The sequence below is a fragment of the Anoplolepis gracilipes genome, chromosome 7, assembly GCF_047496725.1.
Source record: "Anoplolepis gracilipes chromosome 7, ASM4749672v1, whole genome shotgun sequence".
Lineage (NCBI taxonomy): Eukaryota > Metazoa > Arthropoda > Insecta > Hymenoptera > Formicidae > Anoplolepis > Anoplolepis gracilipes.
In genome coordinates this window covers 1,683,880-1,701,961 of record NC_132976.1, presented here as the reverse complement: position 1 = coordinate 1,701,961, position 18,082 = coordinate 1,683,880, and the positions used below count along the sequence as shown (strand labels likewise).

The following is an 18,082-nucleotide window of genomic DNA, read 5'->3' as shown; positions in this document are numbered from 1 at the left end:
TATTTATAATACATACTTATTTATTAAACATAGAAAAGAAGTTTATAATTGAAAATTTATAACTGACTTTTAATCCTATATCTAATTACATTGAATATAGTCTCGGTATTCACGGTATTAGTTTAAAATGAAGTTGAATTTACATGATAAAAAGCAGAGTTTGAAATAAACTTTTAGATTAAAATTTGTTTTCGGACAGATTATATATGTATATGTTAACTTGCGTTTATACGGGAGGTATTATTTTCTAAGAAAATTTATCTCATTTTTTGAAGATTATTTTCCTCGGTGAAAAACGCTAATTCTGTATATCATTTCATCACGACGTCTTTTGAACATCGCGACGTACTTACACGCAGGCGCGAACACATACACGCATTTTTATGCATCCACCTATGCTCCAATTTTTTGCGTTTCCGCGAAGGTAATAACTCCACGAGTTTTTCCACCGTTCTTCTGGAAGAGAGATCGGCCCCGCAATTTATGGCAATTTAGGTCGGTTACGTTATACGGATAACTTGGAGAGATATGCGTTTCTTTAAATATCGTTAAAGGAGAGCTGCCGCGACGAGATGTGTAATAAAATAGTGCGTTTAAGGTACGTGTACGTGTGTGTGTGTGTGTGTGTGTGTGTGACACTACAATCTATAATCTTTCTTCAATTAGAAACGTGTCACAGTGATAATGCTCTTTCTCCCTGACCTACTATCGATATAGTAATGAATGACAGAGAAATAATAAATTATTATTTTATATATTTACACAGCGATTGAGAGTAAACGTAACGTGAATATATAGCTTTTGTAACAAAATGCATTATAAATGTGACAAGTGTAAAAGATTTTTAAACAATTTGTACAACTACTAGGAAAGCTCTTGAAATTAATAGTGATTTTAGTATTTGTACACAGAAAAAAAGAATATTCTCTTATTTTGACAATATCTTTCAAAATATAAATCTTGAAATGAGATTATATTGCGTTAAACAAAGAAAATTTGCTTGGATTAAGACACTTTATATAGTTCAACCGAGAAAAAGATATTCTTGTTATTTAAGAATAATTTTTTTGAATGGAGAGGGAAAAATGTTGGATAGAAAATAACACATGTCTAAATCGAAGATTATAATTTTTCTTAGAGTTAAAATCATTATTTTATTCTTGAAATGACACTTGTAATATTGAAATAAGATTATAATATTGTTGAAAAATTTAAGACTTTCAAATTCTTCTAAGAAGATTATAAATTGTTGCGTACATATGAAACAATGAACGCAGTCATATGAGTATATATAAGGTTTGATTTGACACTTACTTTTTTTCTGTGTAGTTAATGAGCTATTTGCACAAAATTAAATTAGACTGAATTGCTTAAATTGCCCGTGAAGGAAAGATATAGGAGGACAAGTTTCTTCTATTATTCTTTCCTCCACTTTTACCGTCTTTATTTTCCGTCACCCGGAAATGATTCCCACGAGAACGTGACAGATAAATGTATACACGAGAGGTTTGAGCTCTTGTACGATTTTCGAGCTCATACTGCAGCTCGTTAATTCGTATAAACATCATGCATCAACAAACGAATAATATTGTCCCACGGAAATTGTCCTCTCCTTAATTTCCCAAGATCGCTGCACGGATCTAATTGCTCGCCGATGGAAAGTGTGGAAAGAAAGAGCCGAGTGTTTAACGACATGGAACACACTTTCCTATTACGCTTTCGGCGAAATCATTCAGCACTTGCATCCTGCAGATGCTGCACCCGTAGACTTTATCTCGGACCGCGCAGATAAAATAAATAACGTTATCGCATTAGGTTACACCGCTCGTGTTTTTCTTATGTCATGTTACGTTATCCGATGCGCATGGTGGTTGCATCACGGTTATGCAATTAACGTGAAGGAGAAGGAATGTGGACGAGCGTGTCTGAGAAAATGATTGGAAAAAGGGAGAGCGGAAATAAAGACGCTGTTTCGAAAAAAAAAAAAAAAAAAAAAAAAAAAATGTGCATCGTTTTTTCTTGTATAAAATTCATTGATATTCCGTAAGATTAAATAAAAATCCAGATACATTTATTCTCGCACAAGAAACAAACATTTTACACCCTTTTATTTCTGTTTCATCTGTAATTTAAATTTGTTTACATGTGACGCATTTGCCGACATTATGAAAAAGTCAAATTGACAACACAATTTTTATTATTATTTTTTTTTTTATTATTAAAATATTTACATTTTAACGCTATTTATTCAAAATGTCTAACTCTTAATATTACTTATAACATGACAGAATGAGTTCTCGATTCGCAGTACGGCTTTATCTAAATTATATGCATACTTTTTCGCGCCAAACAACTGTAAACAAGACTGTAAACAGTCGCCTGTTGCAACGGCATCGACATCCCAAATGTAAACGAGCGAATGCACGTGGATCATCGCCGTCATCGCCGTCGTAAACGTCGGCGGGCGCTATTCTATCACTTTACTGTCTTATATATATATATATATATATATATATATATATATAGGCGATGTAATTTCACATTCCCGAGTCGAACTGATTTTATGTCCGGCTCGACCCTTCGTGCGTCAGAATTAAAGTCAGGGAGAAGATATTCGCGCTCGGTTAATGTACTCCGATGTACTTGGCGGAACCTAATAAAACGTTACGCCCGGATAAAAATAGTGTTATACGCTTTTTAGCTCTCCCGTGGAGAAGTAAACGCTGAAGCTACATCGCGGATAAAGAGTGAGAAAAGAAGTTGCCGCGTTTCGCTTTGGAAAAATTGCATAATGAGATATTGTTGCACGTATTTATATTTGCGCGAGAAAATTTTCACTTATTTAGAGAGCGTTGCATGCAAACGGGGCAATATCCACGGTGATTCCATCCAACACTCGTAATTAAGCGGCGAATCATCTTGCTGGATGATCGCATCCAAAATATTGCTTAGAATATAGAGCGTGAAGGAACGCGACGACCTACATCCATCGCGAAAAGATCGACATCGGATACGAATCATATTCGTAATTTATCGCGACCTATTTTATACGTTTTATCGCCCTGCACTTGGGAGAAAAGCAGCGACGATAATTCTGCAAACAGCAGACGGACAATAATGACGAATAATCCTCGGTCGATATTATTTTCGATCGACGATCCAAGAACTTTACTCGACAAGCAAGTTGGATTCCGGCGGTGCAATCCATAGCAGAGACTCGGAGCTTCTATCTATAAGTCTTATATTGTATCCGATTGTGTTTACCGCGATGTAACGGACGAAGTAGTTTTACTTCAAGCTCGTGGGAAAGTATACGAGAGCTGTTTATCGGATAAATCGAAAATACGACCGGGAAACTTTAAACGGGTGGACCTTCTCGGGAATGGAATTGTTTTCAAGAAAATTGAATTCCTCGCAAAGATGTATTTTCCCCTCTCTACCGTGATGTAATAATGCAATTGCGTATAAAGTTAACATAACGAAGTACACAATATATTCGCTGAAAACATCTGTTTCGCAATTTCGACATATATTCCTGACGTGGTATTATCGAGCCGGGGTATCGTCTTTCGTGAATCCAATTTTTCGCCCTTTGTAATTTAAAATTGCTTGTACGACGATTTCTGAAACGTCACGGGAAATGTATCCGGTCCAAAGTTCAGCGAGTCTCGAGTCGGACACGTTGACGTAGAGTAAAGGCCGCGGGTATTAAAAACGCCACGGCAGTCGCGGATAATAGCTTGTGGCCGTTGACAGGCACGGTCATTAATCAAGCCGATTAATTGAGCACCGCGGAAAACGGTACTTAAATACCGCATAGCTTATATATACCGATCCCTCCCACGTAACATAACAACCAAGTATCTGGGAAATGGAGCATTTCGCTTCGATGCTCTCCGCGTTTCCTCTATCGCCGCAACGAGCGATGATGATCGCCGACGTCATGTATAGATACAGTCATCGCGTGCACGATTGCAGTAATAAACATGTCATGGTGTAATGTCAAATCGAACGATGACCTGTCGTCGGCTTTTTCATTCCTCGCTCCAGTGGATCGTAATTGATTTCCCGCGTGATGCACAAGTTTGCATCACTCAAAAAAATATTTTGCTATTGTAGATAGATTTCTAGATGTCTCAATTAAAATTTATCGCTACTTTTTGTATCTGTTGGAATATTCTTTGTCACGTATAGAATTTATAGCAGCAATATTCTAGCAGTACCTCTAGAAAATTTAAATCCCGTTGCCAAATATTAATTGCAAATATAATTGTCCTTGACAATAGGCCTTAAAAATAGGCATCGCAGACAAATTTTCCGTCTAAATTACACTAATAGTACAGATATAAATTCCATCTCTGTCATTTAAATTGATTAAGTGCAAAATATATGCAGTATCACTGCATTTGCTAATAATTTATCCGTTTCAGGTAATTTTTTACACCTAGGAAATTTTTGTCCAAGTTGCAAGATTCTTTTGAGTGAATATAAAAACAATTTATGATCCATGGAATATACGAGCTACATTTAAACATTTTAAAACTCAAAATAAAAATATATAGATATTATAGTCTCCTCCATTCAATTTTTATATTTATTTTATAACACAAAGAACGCCAAATGTGTCTACTTATGTCTACACTAAAAAAAATATTTTGCTAATATAGATAGATTTCTAGATGTCTCACAGTATCACATTATTTGCTAATAATTTATCTGTTTTAGTTAATTTTTTACACCTAGAAAATTTTTGTTCTAGTTGCAAGATCATTTTTTCGAATGATTTATTATGTGATGACGTATTAAATTGTATCAAGTTTATAAATATTTATTAATTAAACCAAATGCGTCAGACTTTTTCTATCTTAATTAAAATTTACACTAAAATATAAACAAGAAGATTCTATGTCCCTTTAAAGAAAAAAACAAAGCTTGAATGTAGTCTCTAGCTAAATTTATTTGTAGCTAAATATTATGAGCTTATAAGTTGAAATAATTATTGGAGATAAAATTTCGAAATTTATTGTAAAATTAAAAAAAATGATTTTACGCGTAATAACAGAAAGATATTTGTACGCATAAACAATAAATCCGTCTTGGAATCAGCTGTTGAATCGGTCTCGGTTTCATTTGTATAGCGGTCTTTCGATGACATTTTAATCGTTGTATACACGAAGATCGCGGCGTTAAAGCATTTTTGTCTTTATTACAGTCCATTCACTTGTTGTGGAAAGCCACTAATCTCACTGTTGGGACTACAGCACTTAATTGAAAGTTCATTACAACGTCTGTGCCGCGTTCCTTGGCATAAACTCAAATCCAATCAACAGCTCGCGTACGATACATCGATGTGTAATTGCTCAAACGCATTCCCGTAATGAATTCCGTGTTCCACTTAGTTCCGGCTATTGCTTCCGCTATTTCATTAATTTGCCACGTCGTCCGCTGTCCACGGAAAGTAGCGGAATGTTAAACTTGCTCCCTATTATATTCGGAAACCAGCAATCAACTCTCCGCGACGGTGCGCGAAATCCGGATAATTCGCACTTTCGAATTTCGCGTTTTGCCTGAGCTTTCAGAGTTAATGAAGTTAATGGAATTAACTCTCGAACGCGATGTTGCATCTCGACATATTAATAAGAGTGATCTTTTATCGCGGAAAATCAGCCAACAACAAATCTGGCAATGGATATAATTTTCTTTTTTTTGTATATATATATACTATATATGATAATATACGGAATAATAAATACGTTTTTTAAGCATTAATCGGATTTCTCTGTTCCGACATTTTATAAATATTTATTGTACAAAAAGGTTTTATTAAATATTTTGCATACAAAAGTAATTAAAATTTACAACAAATATGATAATCCAAGAAATGATTAATGTGCTTTCCACAAATAACAGTATTATAAATAACGAGCGTTATATCAAATTATAATAATGAAGTTAATGAGTAGAAATGCAGTGGTATTACCATAATAAAATTTGGCGTCTATTGTAATGAAAATTTTACGTTCGTTCAATACAACGAACTTTGAATATACATAATACAATTTGCAAACCTCGAGAAGTTATTGTAAGGTAGAGGTTTATCATATTTTCGCCAGCTTTTGAGGCAGAACTACAGTTTGATTAGAAACATTCTAGCTTTCTGTTTAATATTATAGTAAATAAAACAGTGAAAAATGTATGTACCATTAAAAGATGAAAGATTGATTATATCTATAGTCTATCACTCAAAAAAATGATCTTGCAACTTGAACAAAAATTTTCTAGGTGTAAAATATTAACTGAAACAGATAAATTATTAGCAAATACTGCGATACTGCATATATTTTGCACTTAATCAATTTAAATGACAGAGACAGAATTTATATCCGAACTATTAGTGTAATTTAGACGGAAAATTTGTCTGCGATGCTTATCTTTAAGGCCTATTGTCAAACACAATATATATATAAGACATTATATTTGTGATTAATATTTGGTAACGGAATCTAAATTTTCTAGAGGTATTGCTAGAATATTGCTGCTATAAATTCTGTACGTGACAAACAATATTCTAACAGATACAAAAAGTAGCGATAAATTTTAATTGAGACATCTAGAAATCTATCTACACTAGCAAAATATTTTTTTTGAGTGACAGACACATTTGGCGTTCTATGTGTTATACAATAAATATAAAAAATTGAATGGAGGAGACTATAATATCTATATTTTTATTTAGAGTTTAAAAATTTTTAATTATTTAAAAAATTTTAAATGTAGCTCTTATATTCCATGAATCATAAATTGTTCTTAAAAATAGCGATAAATTTTAATTGAGACATCTAGAAATCTATCTACATTAGCAAAATATTTTTTTGAGTGTGTATAATGAACATTGTTAGTCGTATCATACTTGTTTTTTTTTAATTTTTTTTTCGCCAAAACTAAATTTAAATTTAACTTAAATCTTCTTTTAAATTCGCGATATAGCCTTTTCGATAAAAACTATTTAATTAAAACAACACAGACTTATCTTTACGAGAAGAGTAATATTTATTTACTTGAGATGCACAGAGGAGTCTGACAAAGTTCTTGCGCAGCTTCTCGCCTTGCGATCTCGAAGGCCAGCCATGGCTCGCTCGTGGAATTTAGATGCTCTCGGTCCGCGTTTTTCTTGCAACCTTCACAATCGTGAGCATCAGAGGAAAAGCCGAGGGCTTTGCGGGATTTACCTGCGACTATTTATTCGTATCCGATGCCATTGTCAAGGCGTCCCCCTCGCCGAAACTTTCTCAAGAATTCCGTGCTGCACGCAGCTCGATACGCATCGTCGTAATCGACGTACAACCGTAGATAGGTTCGGGCCTCGACTCCCTCCACGTAGTAAGTAAGTAGGGTGGGTCCACCGACGCGCACACCTGTGTTTCCTGTCGTTCAACCGCGGCTCAGGGACGCGCACCTGACGCATCGGAAGACTCGTCGCTGACGCGAGAAGCGCAGTAAAATGCATTTTGCTTATATCTGAAAAATTCCACGATATTCCTAAAAAGTTTAAATTTCTATTGTATTTGTATCGCTCAAACGAACCATAAATATTTCTTTTACAAAAATTCTTTATTATATTTTGTAATTTTCAAATAAATAAATATAATATAAAATAATTAATAATTAAATAATAAAATAAAATAATTATATATATATATATATATATAAAAGACAGATTCTTTCTCTTCTCGAGAGTACAAACAAGAGACGTAAAAAGTACTTTCACGGACGCACCCACACACACACATATATATATATATATATATATATATATATATATATATATATATATATATGTATATACACACAAGTTTGCTCTCATTAGACTGTCAGTGTAGCTGAGAGAATAAATACGACAGACAGCGGAAACGAATAAAAGAATTTTTTTTACCCACTTGATAAAAATGCGACGGCAATTTATCTTTCGCCGAGACTTTACTCAATTATCACTGGGGATTCTCCACTTTGAATTACACCACCGCTTCTCGGATACCGCGTATAAATTGCGCGTCGTCTCTCGTCACTCGCGCGTAATCGCGCTTTGTAGGACACGAGGAAAACTCCGCTGGAATCCGCTAGTAGATCAATGAGTTTTTAGGTCAAGGATTGGATATAGTTAGTTGATTCTATTACGAACGGCGAGATTTCATGCGCGAGACCGCGGCATTTCTCAGCGGTTCTCTAACCAATTTATTACGTTACAATGCATCGCGTTGGTCTTTGTCTCCCGTCGACAACGGGCAATTAAAAATTTCGTAGGTCCTCGATTATACATATATTAGTCATTCGACTTGAAAACGTCACGCGCTATCGTGAATAATCGAGCCGGCGTCTATCAACATCGCGTGCGTCACGGATTCTATTTTCGTGCCGCGACAGATCTAACGTCACGTTGCGCGATATGACGTCGTCGCGACATCGCGGATACATCACGACGGAAAAAAAAAATATATATATATATATATATATATTCTGAGACAAAAAACGTATCATCGTTTTTTTGTGAATGCGCTCCGAAAAATTCTCTCTCTCTCTCTCTCTCTCTCTCTCTCTCTCTCTCTCTCTCTCTCTCTCTCTCTTTCTCTTGTTTGCCGCGAGTGACTCATCGAAGGGGTTGCCTATCGCGTGTGTAATTGAGCACATGTCGGCTCCCGGGCGTGTCCCTCGATGCACGCGTATATTCAGCTCGAAGTTTCAGGTGCGAGCCCACACGTGTCTGTGTTGCGCACAAAGTCAACATCTGAGATCGTGCTATTGTGAGTATAAGGTGTTGGAGAGAAAAAAAAAAATGTTACTGCGAGTTGAATTCGACGAGTCAGTGAATAGTGGAAAAATGTTTGATACATTAATTTTTCATAAAGAAACTACAATTTTTCCTCATTAAATTAATATTCAAGTATATTTAATGAGTTTATATATAATAGAATTAATTTTTAGAATTAATTTGAGCAATTTTAAAACGATTGAAATATTAAAGGAAGCTTGTAGGAAATTTTTAATTAAAATTAAATTCAATTTTTAATATTATTATACATTGGAAAGACAAAATCAATTTTTTATTTCTATATTTGATTAAAGAAATAAAGAAAAATTGAAATGATTTTTTTATATTACTCCTTTATACTTGGCATATAATACATATACAATATAATAAACCATTTGTCTAAATGATATCTCTCGAATGACGCAGTGGATCTGCGATCCGGATGTCGCACATTTATGCAAGAGACAATCAGGCAAAGTGCTACTCCGAAATTCCTCCGTCGCGCCTATCGCGAAATTAATTATTGCGCGTTCATTAATGCGTGCACATCCGCGGGATGTATCATATCTACCTGCGCGACACGTATACGTATACGAGCGCCAAGATAAGCTTTCGATATCAAGTACCGATGCCGATAAGAGCCCGCATTCCAGGCACCAGTTCTCATACACACGGCGCCTGATCGTCGTGTCAACAATTTCGCGTCCCGTCCGTTTCATGTATATATAAATATATATATATATATATCGTACGTGTACACGCGATACAGCGGTTGTTCCTTTCTTTCCACACATGATACGTTCACCCGTGCGTTATCACGATTATTTTCGATAAAGATTTCGTCGTTTTGCACGCTTCTTTGAGCGCGGTGCCATGGCAATGTGGATCGACCTAAACCGGGCGTGTGACCCGTGCAAGGTATGCTGGGTATGCCTAGCTCGGCGTCTCGGAGTTTCCATTCTTTGCAGGTAAACCTTCACGTGGTTGCGTGACGTAGAAAGGAATTTACTCTCGTCTTGTGTTCGTGGATATCTAACCGTGTCGTTTAAAGATAATGAACAAAATTATCTATTACGAGAACACGCCTCTTTTCTTTGTCGCAATCTGCGTTGGTAAATTTTTAATTAGGCGTAATATCGAAATCGACGAGAAATTTTCTCAACAATACATTTTCTCATAGTTCTTTGTTTTTCTTTTATATTAATTAAGGAAAATTATTGAATAATTTAAATATCGAAATCGACGAGAAATTTTCTCAACAATACATTTTCTCATATTTTTTTGTTTTATATTATTAATTAAGGAAATTATTAAATAATTTAATGATAATTAAAACTTTATTAGAAGCTATAAATATTTTAATTAAGAAAAGCAATAAGTAGTCGCAGTCAATTTAACTTTAAATACTTGCTCGTCGTATATAATTGCAAAATAATATATAGATGTATTTTATTAAATATTTAATTATTAATAAAAAGAAAAATTGTATATATATTTGTTTTCGAGTTTAGTGATGAATATCCGAATTAGGCATGGATATCACACACACACACGCGCGTTTAATGCAGCATGGTACCTTGATAGATCGCAATGATTGTGGTCGTAATAAATTTTCTGGCTTTAGTGGTCTTTAATTAAAGCGTCTACGTGCGCGACCGGGACGCAGTTTCATTGCGTTGGCAGTAACTGTATGTATATCCGCTAATATCCCTTCGTAGATTAAGCGAGATTATTTAAAAGGACGCACACAAGTAGGTACAATGGGCTCCTTTTACGCCTCACTTCCGTTCCTTTCCTCGAGGATATTAATAACCCGGCCGCGAGACAAAGGCGAATTGTTTCCCGATTTTATATATCCGTCCCTTTTTCCTCAGCCAAACAGACGCCGGCGACCGGAAGAGCCTTCCCCGAGTCCTTTGCGCAGCGACCGTTAAAGAGCCTCGGATGGCTGTACACCCTAAATTCCTGAATTCCCGATTTCGACACAGCATCACAGAGACCAGCCCCAGGTCGGATATTAAACGGAACTGTTTACGTCCGAAACGCGGAACATTTCCTACAAAGCGGTCTCGAGTAGTAACTGAGTGAAGTATCACGTGTTACACGAGTAAACGGAAATATTTAATAAAACAGAAAAATAAAACTTGTAATAAGTTGAAAGAGAGATTCTTGGACAAACGGAAGAACATTTTCTCTTATTTATTTCTAGACTTTGGAAAATTGTTAGCAAGTGAATCCCGCGCCACCCTGTATACGGATCGATCCGCTGGTTCCTTGAATCAGTCGACCATAGAACGATCATATCTCCCGATATGCTGCGATATTGCGAATTAAAATTTAGTTCATATCTCGCAAATTGTTAAAATATTGGAAGAGGAGGGAGGGAGTGCTTTTTTTAAATAGTATATATTACGATTACATGTCGATTGATTTTCAAATTAAACGTACCAAGTTTATCGTAATATAGACATGTTGCGAGGGCATCTAAAACTCTTAACCCTTTGAGTCACAGCGGGTCACCCAGAGACCCACCTTTTTTTTTCATAATTTTTTATTGTTTTAACTACTTTTTTATCAACAAATACCGGATTTTTTGTTTCTCCAGAGTCTCTAGAACATCAATAAATGTAAAAAAAATATGAACAGTCATTAATTGTTAATTACAAAATACCATATATAAACAAACAGTGAAAATTAGTACTTTTTTTATGAAAAAATGCATTTTCTACTAATCTATTATGACAATAAATACGGCAATTTTTTTATAATCTTAGTCCACTCTAAAGTATTTTTCAGAATTTTTTTAGAATTTTCCACCGTGTTGTTTTTGTTAAATCCTCCTTTTTTAATAAAAAATATATAAAAAACAATATTTTCTGTTCTAAATTGAAAGTAACAGTTGTATTCTTTTTTAAATTTTTTTCTCTGAAGGTTTTTTTAGATCGCAGAATCTGAATCTGAAGGAAAAAAATTTAATTTCCAAAATTTAATATAGGGATCCAGTATGGCGGAAGTAAAATTTCGTCTGCCATATTGGATCCGCTATCTTAAATTTTGAAAATCTAACAACCGATTCGTAATCAGCGACCCCAAAAACCCTTATATACCAAATTTTATAAAATACTGACAATTAGAAAAATTTGTGACTCAAAGGGTTTAATGGTTTGTGTTGACTACAGATGCAATACAAGAGATAAATAGTCGAAATTAGTCACGCTGATCGTTCATTAAGTCCTTGCGGTAGACATTAATAGTCCTTGGAACGTAAAATTCAGGTACGACTATATCGGAACTTTCGACGCCATGTAAGACCACCTACGACCGAAAGCTACTCCGCTACGCCTATCGGTCCCGAGAATTTGAGGACCGGCGGGATCCCTAGCGACAGAGCCACTTGAAATAAGAAGATACACGTGGCACGTTAAGCTTTAAAGATTTCGTAGCCGCGCGGGACTTTTAGACGACGACGATTTCGCCCGAACGCGAATCTGGTTTCACTCGAAAATGCCGCGGGGACGGGGGCAGTACCATTGTCCCCGTTTGCCGATACTCTGGCGTCCATAAAGTACCCGGTCGGATATCGTAACTCGAGTCCCGTACGCTCGGAAATTTCGAGGAGGAAACCCCAGAGCGTAGAGTTTTTTTCGCGGCGTCGACAAAGCGTGCCAGGGGACGGCACTCTTCCTCCTCGGGTTTTTCCCTCCTAAAATTGACACTTTGTGCGATTGCAAAGAGGGCGAGTCGCGCGATGCAATTCGTGAAAAAAAAAAAAAAAAAAAAAAAGAGAGAGAAAAACGATCGCGTCGCGTTCACGTAAAAAGTCACTGCCACAACCACGACAAAAGTCAATTTGTTTTATCGCGATGCTCGACGCTGCACTTGCTGGGTTCGGTGACCGAACACGGAGATCGGTAGGCAAACAATATTGATAGATAGAGCCGAGTTAATCTCCTTGGCGGGGATGACGAATATGCCACCGAGGGTCAACAGACAATTTGACAATGTCTATAGAACGATCGATACGATTGAGTCACATATTGACCGAGTCGTCATTTTGATTTTGATCAAATATTCGGCGTAAAAGATTATACTTAAGACCCTCACTTGAGTCGGAAGGCATGTAATCGTAATGTAAATTGTAATCTTTAACACGTCTCAGAAAGAAAAAAAATAATAGATATATATATAAATTTTTGAAGATGAAAATAGACGATTCGGATGTTATTTTCTGGGAATGACAACAGTTTCAGTTTTTTCGTCAGCAAATTTATCTATTTTAGCGACGATATTGTTGAATATGTTTTTTACGTTGATGCAGTAAAAATTATTAACTGTTTTTAATTTTGCAATAATAGACAACTTGTTGTATAAGGTGCATGTCTGTTGTCAAAAAATGACCGAAGCTAACTGCAAGGAAATTCCTACGTGATATTTTTTGAGGAAACGACACGTTGTGGCTAACCAGAACGGTCTGAGAGAATAATAGAGAACGTCTGGACTGGACCGCGCCGAATTCCATCATCTGTGGACTATACTTTTCAGTCTTATGCAAACCACATCGCGCCGACATGCAACGTATGGTTTCTGGGTTCGAAAAGATTGGAGAAAGGCCAAGAAGGAGGGTACAAAATGGAAAATGACCGTCATAATGTGACTAAAGCGTGAAAAAAAAGAAATAAAAAAGAATCTCTCTTTCACTTTATCTCTGACATAGATAATGATAAAACAGTCCGAATGAAAGAAGATAATGGTATAACCTGTTCAGTTGTTCGTTTAATAAACGTCAACGTTCGAACGATGAGAGAAAACATTCGCATTTTTGTCCTCGTTATTTTCTTGTGTTCTCTTCTGCGAAATATTACAGCTATTCTTCGAAGAATCTTTCCGTATGCGCGAATATAAATGAATAACATTTACTTGCACAAATCAAGATATATATCTTTTTAAGAAAATGAGCTGGCAAGAACTTTACTAGTTCCACGTAATTTCACATCCTAGATTTGCCTTTCTCTCTCTCCTCTCTCTCTCTCTCTCTCTCTCTCTCTCTCTCTCTCTCTCTCTTTCTCTCATTCACGGATACCTCAATCAGATCACAATCGATCTTAAGAAAAATATAAGCTTTCAAAGAAAAACAGATGCAGATAATAAACATTATTTTTCACTGAATTTTTAGGAAATTTTATTTTAATCTAATAACATCGAAAGAAATACGAGCCAAGCGCCAAATATAAAAGCGCAATTAAAAACTCAAGTTTCTTTTTTCTTCTATAAAAAAAAAAAAAAAAGAAAAGCTTGAGTTTTTATTTGCGTTCTGCGTTTGAATTGCCTTTCTCTTGACGTTATTAGTTCTATTTAAAAGCCTTGTAAATAATTATTTTTATTTTAATAAATTCATAATTTAAATATAATATCTGGTGTAAAATAATATTTGACATTAAAAATTAACAATTTGCACAACCAACCCTTGTACGACATTTTCGCTAAATATATAACTCTACTTTCGAAATCGATGATGTGCTAAATATGGAACGCTCTGTTTATCGACACTGCATTAGTAGATTAATCAATCAAATGATCAGCGAATCATTGACCCGTACATGGCTCAAATATTGTTGGACGATGATTATACCGTTTACACGCGCTAATCTATTCTCTCCCGTCTCTCAATTTCATTATTATTATTAAAGATTACGTTTTAGTCAAAGAATTATACAATTTAATCTAGCGTGGCATAAGTTTAATGAGACGCTTTTGCGCGCTTTTTATTCTCCGCAAATTATCCTTCAAGCGGCATTCGGACGTAATTCTCGGATCAGTGAGCATACACAGAAACGGCAGATTCAATGGGAGGCTTTAACACAATCGATAAATATTTCCGCGATAGATAGTTAATCCGAACGCGCGTTACGGAACACTCGAATAATGAGAGTTGCGCAATGATCGAGGGCGGATACTCGCATTCTGTCTCATTTGTTGACGCGGCATACATTTACAATCGGACAAAGCCATCCTCATCGCCGGGAACAATAAAATTGCAGATGCAAAATCTGCACACAATATCAAGGTGTCTCACACGATACCACGCTCAGCATCCTGCATTCTCGATGGTCGTGTCGAGTGCCTCATCCATTCGTGGCTCCGATCGCAAGTGCGACGTATACTTAAAGTATATACTTACGATCCTCCATTGAAATGTTACATTTAACATTTATATTTGTTTAGTATAAAAAATGCGGAGAATTTAACATTTCTTTCCGACCGCAGGATATTCAATAGCTTTTTGTGTAAAACTATACAACAAACTTGCTACAATAACAAAGTATAACTTTTATAATGGTGACACTTTGACGAGCCATTCTTGAGAGAGAGAGAGAGAGATATAAAATTCCGAGAGTAATATGATCGAGTATAATGCGAAATCGATTTTTAATCAAATAAGAATTTAAAAGCGCGCAGCTTCGCGCATCTTACACGGAGATCGATAAATTGCTGGAAGCCATCGAGTTTGTCATTATTCAGGCTCGCTGCTCGCGACTTTATCGCGCCTTTTTCTCGTGATGAAAGATGCCCCGGGCGTCTGGAATATTCAGGAAGCAAGGTCGGATTGATAATCGTGAGAAAGACGAAAACGATCGTCGGATCAGCTGAGAGTCGAAATACTATACGCGAACGAGATATCGCGGCGTGAACGTTAATGTATGCGTGAGAATGAGTACGTGTGCGTGATATTGTGCGTGTCACCAACACTTTTACTCGCCCGTGAACTCGCGCGAGACGGAAGCGGGGGAGAGAGCGAGAGACTTCAATGCTGGAACCACGTGATCGTCTTGGCAGCGGAGAGGAGTCTCGGATTTGAGCGAATACACCAGCGGAGAAGAGAGAAAGAAGTGAATCACCTCTGAGCGTCGGTAGAAAAAGAGAAAGATAAAAATATTGAGAGAGAGAGAGAGAGAGAGAGAGAGAGGGGGGGGAAAAAGGTTCAAATTTGTGTCTGGACAAAGACAGACACTCGACCGAGGATAGCGCTTCGCCGAGATAAACAGAGAGCCAGAGAAACAGGAATGCGGACCGAGTTGGATAGTAGGTGGGAGGAGGAAAGACAGAATTACAACGAAGAATGGAGCAAGAAGGCGACGAGAGCCGAAAATGGAAAAGAAACGGATGGAGCCGAGGGAGGGGAGGAGGGGAAGGCAGGTAAAGAGAGATAGAAAATTATAGTAGGGATCGAACGAAGCGAGAAGGATCATTCGAATGCTGTGAGATGGAAGGAGATACTCGTGGTTGAACTGGTGAACAGTTGGAGGGGAAGAAAAGCTAGTAGAGTGGGAGCAGCGAGGTAAGGCAGGAACGCGCAGCTGGAAGGTGAGCGTCGAAGAGGGGGTGGAGGAGAAGAAGGGGGTACATTTGATATGGAGAGGGATAGTATGTACATGTATGAGAAAGAGAGACAAAGAAAAAAAGATAGTGAGATAGAAGGAAAGAGAGAGAGAGAGAGAACCGAACAGGTAGAAGAGTGAGAAAGAAAGACATAATGAGAAGGGGGCACCGGCTCGCACGGCTCTCTGACTCTCTGGGGGTAAAGCGAAGCCAACAAACCTACGTCAGTTCGAAGCCGGAGGGACGCCTGGTGCGTTCCTCGTCTCGCTCGGTGTTCAATCTTATATCAGAAATCGTGAAGAGATCGTCCTAGTTAAAAAAAAAAAAAAGAAAAACTTAAAATACGACATCAATATTTTTCCTCTTTTTTTTTTCTTTTCTTAACAGTGAGTGGTAAAATTCAAAAAAGCGCAAATAACTCCGATATAGTTGCGAACAAATCAGCGTACGCCCGATAAGTTTAAGTGAGGACTGTTCAATCAGCCATTGTCATTAATCGTTTACTAGTCGAGCCGCGCGCGATTGTCACGTCGGGGTTGAAGTGGAGCGCAATTAAAGCGGTTAACGGAGTCGGGAATATCTGTCCGCTGGCGCGACAGGGCCAAAACCGGTACGAGCGTTCTCCACGCGATATAGTGCGCCGCCGCCGTCGCCACCGCCGCCGCCGACTCCTCCTTCGTCGCGTACAGCCTTCGGAAGGTGCATACACCTCCTCCGTTGAGTTGCCGGTCGTCGTTGCGGCGAACACGGCGTCGTGAATCCGTCCGTCGCGTGACCGCTCGTACCTGTGTCGGTGTGTGTATATATATATATATATATATATATATATATATATATATATATATATATATATATATATATATATATACATATATGTGTCTAGGTAGTCGTGTGCGTATACCTGTGTGCCCCTTGGTGTACAGGTGGAATGTGCCACCGTGCGCGCGGATATAACGCTGACGCGCTGGAGCCAACGAGGGGCGAGATAAGGTCGAGCCGTGTGAGGTGTTAGATAAAGTGATCCACGAGAAGAAGGAAAGGAGAGAAAGAGGACAATTCCGGGAAAATCGTGAGCATGAGGAATTGTCATGCGAGTCGTAAATAATTGTGGTTGACACGTGGTGATTGGAAAGTTGACGAATCGATCTTTCGATCGATTGAGAATTCAACGAAAGGTCTTTCGTAGGTCAAGGAAAAGTCGCGGAGGCCGAAGATAGATTCGATTAGCAGACGCGCGTAGGCGTTGGATCGGTGTGCATCCATTGTCGGGATGCATCAAGAGTGGAGAGAGATGGAAGAGAGTCGGTGAAAAAAAAAAAAAAAAGAAGAAAAAATTCGCGGAAAGAATTCACTCTCTGCGAAGAGACAAGAGGCGTAAATATTTAATGACGTCGCGGTATGAAGCGACGGGGTGTGGTAAAAGGAAGCGGAGGATCGTGTGCGGAATCTAGAAGCGTCTCGCGAAGGTCAAATCAAGAGCACTTGCGGGATCACAGCCGCGAATTAAAATTGAATGAGAGGAGACATAAAAATTCTGAAGAAGGTACTAAGGACAAGAGGAATCTCTTACAAAGATCAAATTATTTAGAAATATTTTAATGAAAACTGTAGAGTACATATATCAGGAAGAAGGAAGCGAGATTGGAAGGACAAGATTGAATAGAAGTAGGAAGACAGATTGGAAGATAATGAAGAGTACTTGTTAGTTACAACGGGTCATAAGGAAGGATTGGCGCCGAGGTCGAAAGAAAACGAAGATTGTCTCGAGTGCGCATTGAGATTCTTCGGCCGTAGCTTCGTCGCGCGAGCATCGTCCATGAGAGGTTTGAGCGAAGGACGAATCGTTGAGAGGACCACGCCATGAGAATCCTCAAAACGCTACACTGGTAGGTTTCCAGC

General features: G+C 37.4%; 1 protein-coding gene across 11 annotated transcripts in view; it reads left to right on the top strand.

Annotated features, from left to right (window-relative positions):
* The window catches only part of LOC140668131 (protein PALS1), a 75,296-nt gene that overhangs the window by 32,726 nt on the left and 24,488 nt on the right, over nt 1–18,082 (top strand). Inside the window, exons 1-2 of one of the 11 annotated variants that reach the window (XM_072896813.1) lie at nt 14,157–16,569; nt 17,067–18,069. The exons of 8 other annotated variants lie outside the window; for them this stretch is intronic. In XM_072896813.1, coding sequence (XP_072752914.1) covers nt 18,044–18,069 — 26 coding nt within the window. In that variant the 5' untranslated portion in view covers nt 14,157–16,569; nt 17,067–18,043. Of the gene's footprint in view, nt 1–9,272; nt 9,775–14,156; nt 16,977–17,066; nt 18,070–18,082 lie in introns of those variants that run through there. 2 more of the 11 variants (XM_072896812.1, XM_072896811.1) reach the window with 2 other exon arrangements.